Here is a 7,447-nt window from a genome sequence, read left to right as displayed (position 1 = left end):
GAGTCAGGAGGCAAAGAATAGATGTGGGCGGGCGCCAATCAGAGGTAGTATTTACCGAACTATTCAAAATTTCTCCAGAACTGATCAGAACCTGCAGAATACCACCTCTGGATGGGATGGGGTGAGATGGGGTGGAATAGAAAATGTGGAATGGAATAGCATAGAACAGAACAGAACAGATCAGAATGATGGCTGGCTGGATGATTGGATTGATTGGGATGGGATGGAATAGAATAGAAAATATGGAATGAAAAGGAAGGGAGTTGAAACAATTTGTGTCCAGGATGGGAAGAGTCTGCAGATATCTTTTCAACCCTCCTCCTGACCCAAAGGTTCTGCTTGTGCTGAAATGGGCCTGCTTCTCCTCAAGGAAGGGTTTTTCCAGAGTCAACGATTGGGAGCCAGCCGAGAGGGCATGTGCTAAACCATATTATCCTTGCAGTTATTATTTCCCCTGCCAGAGATGGCTGGCAGTGGAAGAAGACGACGGTCAGATTGCCAGGGAGCTGGTCCCAGTGGCAGAAGCATTTGTGATGAAGGATTCGGAGAACGCGGGCGCCGTTGCGACCCTCGGCCTGGAGCAGAAAGGTTTGCTTCTCTCCATCTGTATGGTGTAGAAGAAACTGAGCTTACGGCGTAACACAAACTTAAATAAACCATCATTTGTGGTTCGGAAGTGTGGTGATTTTAGGACAAAGGCCAACATTTGACTTGAGGCTGATTATAGGAATGTTTTGTGGACTGAAGCTGTGACCAAACGGAGAATCTACTGCATGTTATGGGGTTGGGGAACGGATCGAAGAGAATATTTGTAGCTCAGGGTCGAAATGTGGGGTCCTTGGTGCTGTCTAAGCTTGGTGGTTTTCTTGCAGATGTTTCATTACCCAACTAGGCAACATCATCAATGCTAGTTGGGAAGGGTGGTGGTGGTGGTGGTGGAGGAGGAGGAGGAGGAGGAAGATGAGAAGGAGGAGGTGGTGAATGAGGGGTGGAGGGGGACTGTGAGATCCTTGGTGCTCTCTGAGCGTGGGGATTTTCTGGTAGACATTTCATGAGCCACCTAGGTAGCATCATCAATGCTAGTTGGGAAGGGTGTTTGCGGAGTGGAGGAGGAGAAGGAGGAGGAAGAAGAGGAGGAGGTGAATGAGGGATGGAGGAGGACTGTAGGATCCTTGGTGGTCTCTGAGCTTGGTTGTTTTCTGGCAGACATTTCATTACCCAACTAAGCAACATCATCAGTGCTAGAAGGGAGTAGAGTTGATGAAGTTGGAGGAGGAGGAAAAGAAGGAGAAGAGGATGAGGAGCAGGACTGTGAGATCCTTGGTGCTCTCTGAGCTTGGTGATTTTCTTGCAGGCATTTCATGAGCCATCTGGGTAGCATCATCAGCGCTAGCTGATTACTAAACCTAGTTTGGATAATGAAACATCTGCAAGAAAACCACCAAGCTCAGACAGCACCAAGGACCCCACAGTCCTGCTCTTCCTCTTCCGCCTTCTCCTCTCCTTCTCCTCCTCCTTCTCCTCCTCCTTCGCAAACCCTTCTCCCTTCTAGCACTGATGATGTTGCTTACTTTGGCAATGAAATGTCTGCCAGAAAACCACCGAGCTCAGAGAGCACCAAGGAGCCCACACTCCTCCTCCCCCCTGTGAATCTCACTCCCTTCTAGCACTGATGATGTTGCTTACTTTGGCAATGAAATGTCTGCCAGAAAACCACCGAGCTCAGAGAGCACCAAGGAGCCCACACTCCTCCTCCCCCCTGTGAATCTCACTCCCTTCTAGCACTGATGATGTTGCTTACTTTGGCAATGAAAAGTCTGCCAGAAAACCACCAAGCTCAGATACCACTAAAGACCCACGGTGGGGGAAACTATGTCTTCAAGGTGTGGACTAATAGGTAACTTAAATAACAAGTGTAAAGTTAGAGGTTCTATACACATTAAAGATTCAGAGGGCTCCCCAGGAGCAGTTTTAAGAAGAGTTAGCTGAAATGATATAGGGCTTCCTGCCTAAGCAGGGGGTTGGACTAGAAGACCTCCAAGGTCCCTTCCAACTCTGTTTATTCTATTCTATTCTATTCTATTCTATTCTATTCTATTCTATTCTATTCTATTCCATTCCATTCCATTCCATTCCATTCCATTCCACTCCACCCCACTCCACCCCACCCCACTCCACCCCACCCTACTCTACTCTATTCACCCATCTCCTACCACTTATGGCTGTATGACTATAACTTTGTTGCTTGTATCTGTACAATTTATATTGTTATATTGAGCCAAGGTGGCACAGTGGTTAAATGCAGCACTGCAGGCTACTGCTAGATCAGCAGGTCAGCGGTTCAAATCTCACCGGCTCAGGGTTGACTCAGCCTTCCATCCTTCCGAGGTGGGTAAAATGAGGACCCAGATTGTTGGGGGCAATATGCTGACTCTCTGTAAACCGCTTAGAGAGGCCTGAAAGGCCTATGAAGCGGTATATAAGTCTACTGCTATTGCTATTGCTATTCCTAGTATAATTTGATTGCCTATTAGTAACGTATGATTATCACTAAATGTTGTATCTTATGATTCTTGCCGAATCATAATCTATTTTATTTTTCTTTATGTACCTTGAGAGCATCTGCACCAAAGACAAATTCCTTGTGTGTCTTGGCCAATAAAGAATGCTACTCTACTCTACTCTACTCTACTCTACTCTACTCTACTCTACTCTACTCTACTCTACTCTACTCTACTCTACTCTACTTCTACTTCTACTTCTACTTCTACTTCTACTTCTACTTCTACTTCTACTTCTACTTCTACTTCTACTTCTACTTCTACTTCTATTTCTATTTCTATTTCTATTTCTATTTATTTCTATTCCCACGTTTTTCTTTTCTCTTTTTCCCCATTTTCAAAGTTTGGATCACTTCCTCCCCTCCTCTAAAAGGGGGTTATTAAAATTTGAACCTCTCCCTTGTTGCATTGTACAATGACAGTTAGTTCACGCTGATGAAGAGGTTATTATTTCTGGCTTTACGCTCACTTTTATGAAGCCGTTCTTGTTTCATTAAAAACAAAATTGTAAACGCGGAACAAAAAGGGAAATAAAATTCTCAGAAACGCCAAACAGAGATTCTTTTTTTAACAGCTAATTCAACGACGTTCACAGTCAGAGTGAAAACAGGAGACAAGAAAAATGCCGGGACGGACTCCAATGTCTTTATCATCCTTTACGGATCCAAAGATGACACAGGTAGGAGCCAAACTCACCTATGCAAATCATTCAGGTGGATGTTGGCCAATGGTTTAATGAGTAGCCCAGGATGCAGGACAAACTGGCTCCGTACTTTGATTGGCTCCTTCTGCAAGGGTTTTTATCTTCACAGGTTTGTTTGCTCATCAATGCAACTAGTCCTCGACTTACAACCGTTGCTTTAGTGACAAAGATACAACAGCAGTGAAAAAAGTGACATTTTTCACGCAACCTTTTTCAGCATCCTGCATCAAAATTGCAGCATCGCGCAATCAAAATTCTTCCAATTGGCAAACTGCTTCATATTTATGACGGTTGCAGTGTTCCAGGGTCATGTGATCCCCTTTTGCGACCTTCTGACAAGCACAGTCAATTGTGTTACTAACAACTGCAGTGATTCACTTAGCAACCGTGGCTAAGGAAAGTTGTAAAATAGGGCAAAATTCACTTAACAGCTGTCTCGCTTAGGAACAGAAATGTTGAGCTCTCAGTTGTGGTCATAAGTCTAGACGATCTGTATAGTTGAATCAAATATTTTTCCCCTTTACATCTAAAATGAATATTTTGGGGGGCATGTTCAGACCTTTTGGGGGGGTGGAGGGATGGGGGGGGTTTCTCCCTGGGGCTTTTTGAGGTTTCTTTCCAGCTTATTGAGCCGTGGTGGCGCAGTGGTTAGAGTGCAGTCCTGCAGGCTCCTTCTACTGACTGCCGGCTGCCTGCAGTTTGGCAGTTCGAATCTCACCGGCTCAAGGTTGACTCAGCTTCCCATCCTTCCGAGGTGGGTAAAATGAGGACTCAGATTGTTGGGGGCAATATGCTGACTCTGTAAACCGCTTAGAAAGGGCTGTAAAGCACTGTGAAGCGGTATATAAGTTTATAAGCTATCATCTGTCTCTCTATCTCTCTATCTACAATATCTATCTATCATTGTCTATCAGTTTCTCTGTCTATATTCTTTCTCTTTATCCATCCATCCATCCATCTATCTCTGGTGCGGTGGTTAGAATGGAGTATTGCAGGCTGACTCTGCCCACTGCCAGCAGTTCGATCCTGACCAGCTCAAGGTTGACTCAGCCTTCCATCCTTCCGAGGTTGGTAAAATGAGGACCGAGATTGTTGGGGGGCAAGAGGCCGACTCTGTAAATCGCTTAGAGAGGGCTGTAAAGCACTGTGAAGCGATATATAAGTTTATAAGCTATCATCTGTCTCTCTATCTCTCTCTTCTGTCTATCTATAATATCTATCTATAATTGTCTATCTGTTTCTCTGTCTATATTCTTTCTCTTTATCCATCCATCCATCCATCCATCCATCCATCCATCCATCCATCCATCCATCCATCCATCCATCTATCTATCTATCTATCTATCTATCTATCTATCTATCTATCTCTGGTGCAGTGGTTAGAATGGAGTATTGCAGGCTGACTCTGCCCACTGCCAACAGTTCGATTCTCACCAGATTCAAGATTGACTCAGCCTTCCATCCTTCCGAGGTGGGTAAAATGAGGACCCAGATTGTTGGGGGCAATATGCTGACTCTCTGTAAACCGCTTAGAGAGGCCTGAAAGGCCTATGAAGCGGTATATAAGTCTACTGCTATTACTGCTATAGTCCGACTCTGAAAACCGCTTAGAGAGGGCTGTAAATCACTGTGAAGCGGTATATAAGTTTAAGTACTGTTGCTATTATTATTAGGAGAAGAGTAATTTATGTTCAGCCTCGTTAATAACCAGAAGGAGTTCCCTCCTGCTAATCCACTCTTGATTTTTACAGCAAATGTACAAAATCTGGGAAACCTAAAACCAATCTCTGGATGGATTTTATGACTGTCTTAAGATTGAAAATGATGGGGAAATATGCAATGTGCATTTGATCCAAAGTGTGTCCTAAACAGGTGCAACCTTTAAAGTAGGGGAAAATAATTTATCTCACCTGAAATTGCTGGGTGTTGGACAGCATATAAAGTTTTGGTCTTCTGCAGTCATTGCTGTCACCATCCAAGTTATTTTCATTGGTAACAATGGGAGTTTTATGATTAAAACCAAAACAGGGACAATCTACTTGAAGGCTTCCAAGACTAACCGGAACAAATTTGAGCGAGATAAAGTTGATGTCTTCACGGTGGAATGTGTGGGCCTTGGAGATCTGAAGAAGATAAAGATTGGCCATGATAATACAGGTAGGATGGTATGAAATTCCTTGGAGAATTGTAGGATGAGATGATTCCATAATATCCATACCTCTATTTATCTCCTTTGGGAAGCTAAAGGTTTAACTGGGTTTAAAAACATTCCTTCCCCCAAGCCTAGAGGTTAAATCTGGAAGTTATAGAGTACACAGGTTTACTGTTCCAAGTATCATGCAGAATTAAATCAGAGTCCAAGGCAAAATGATCCTTAAAGTTCCAATTTAATAAATCAGACATCTTAGCACATCTGTGGAATCCCAATTCTGGAAGTTACATCGGATTCCCACCCAGTTGAAAGTTCATGATCTTGTCCCCACACCCACAAATCCATCACATGGTCCAATCTTCTTCTTCCATGCTGGCATCTCCACCCAACTGGTTCCAGTCAGGAGCAGAGGTGCGGAGACAAAAGATGACCTTGGCTTCTAGAAAAGAATGACAACAACACATTCCACAATCCTACTCCTTTCTATTCCCCCCTCCCAACTACTACACTAATGAAACAGCATAATGAAATAAGAGAGAGCGTGGCAGGCCAAAAATCCTAAAAGGGATATAACCGCAGGCCTGGCATTTACCTTTGTTCTAGAGCAGGGGTCTCCAAACTTGGCAAATTTAAGACTTGTGGACTTCAACCCCCAGAATTCCTCAGCCAGCTAAAATTTAATAAAATATTATTCTAATTAAACAGAAGCAAAACTAAGCACGATCCATTCCATATGAATTGTTTATTCATATACAGAGCTATCTTATGTGGGCTATAAAAATAGCAATAGCAATAGCAGTTAGACTTATATACCGCTTCATAGGGCTTTCAGCCCTCTCTAAGCGGTTTACAGAGTCAGCATATTGCCCCAACAACAATCCGGGTCCGGGTCATTTTTTCCCACCTCGGAAGGATGGAAGGCTGAGTCAACCTTGAGCCGGTGAGATTTGAACCGCCGAACTGCAGCTAAAGTGGCTGCAGTACTGCACTCTAACCACTGTGCCACCTAGGCTCCTGAGCGGTGGTGTCAAACTCGATTTCATTGAAGGCCACATCAGGGTTCTGTTTGACCACAGGAGCCAGGTGGGTGTGGCCAGGGTAGGCGTGGCCAGCTTGCCATCACTTGTCTCTGTTTTTGGCGGCGACGACCTCCTGCAGTGCTCTGCCAGCGAAAACAGAGCTCAGGAGGTCTGCCCTCTCAAACTCCTTTTTCACTGGCAGATTGCTGCAGGAGGCTGTCGCAGCTGAAAACGGAACTCGGGAGGGCTGTGCATGGTCCTCCAGACCTCCATTTTCTTTTTTTATTTTTTATTTTTTATAATTTATTTTATTTTATCAATTTCATATATACATTCACAATTATATGATCTCATAACTGTTATTAATAATATGTATTTATAACAATTTTTCCCTACTGTTGACAATATACTTGAAGATCCATCTTATCTTACAACGGTCCTACTTCTTCTTCCCTCCCTCCCTCTTTCCTTCCCTCGTTTCTTCTCTCCTTTCTTTTCTCCTTCTCTCCTTCCTTTCCCCCTTCCTTTTCTCCTTCCTTCCCTCCTTCCTTCCCTCCTTTCTTTTCTCCTTCTCTCCTTTCTTTCCCCCTTCCTTTCCTCCTCCCTTCCCCCCTTCCTTCTCTCCTACATTCCCTCCTTCCTTCCCTCCTTCCTTCACTCCTTCCTTCTCTCCTTCCTTCCCTCCTTTCTTCTCTCCTTCTCTCCTTCCTTCCCTCCTTCCTTCCCTCCTTGCTTCCCTCCCTCCCTCCCTCCTTCCTACCCCCCTTTCTTCTCTCCTTCCTTCCTTCCTCCTCTCCTTTCCCTTCTCTCCTTCCCCTTCATTTTCATGGGCAGAGGCACCATGGGTCGGTCCTTTGCTGTTTCCAGGATGGCCCTGTGGGTCAGATCTAAGCACCCCACAGGCCAGATTCATCCCACAGGCACCCCTGATCTAGAGGAACACCAGGCAGCAGCGAATTGGTTTTTCTGATTCTCTTGGTGATCCTCTACTCAGAGGTCTTCAAATTTGGCA

General features: G+C 44.5%; 1 protein-coding gene across 1 annotated transcript in view; it reads left to right on the top strand.

Annotated features, from left to right (window-relative positions):
* The window catches only part of LOC106555762 (lipoxygenase homology domain-containing protein 1), a 218,295-nt gene that overhangs the window by 116,568 nt on the left and 94,280 nt on the right, over window positions 1-7,447 (top strand). Inside the window, exons 23-25 of the mRNA XM_087715353.1 lie at window positions 443-588; window positions 3,136-3,240; window positions 5,293-5,421. Coding sequence (XP_087571479.1) covers window positions 443-588; window positions 3,136-3,240; window positions 5,293-5,421 — 380 coding nt within the window. The remainder of the gene's footprint in view (window positions 1-442; window positions 589-3,135; window positions 3,241-5,292; window positions 5,422-7,447) is intronic.

The sequence above is a fragment of the Thamnophis sirtalis genome, unplaced genomic scaffold (assembly GCF_051295495.1).
Source record: "Thamnophis sirtalis isolate CommonGarterSnake01/CBP01778 unplaced genomic scaffold, rThaSir2_p1.2 scaffold_5, whole genome shotgun sequence".
Classification (NCBI taxonomy): domain Eukaryota; kingdom Metazoa; phylum Chordata; class Lepidosauria; order Squamata; family Natricidae; genus Thamnophis; species Thamnophis sirtalis.
This window is presented reverse-complemented; position numbering and strand designations above follow the sequence as displayed.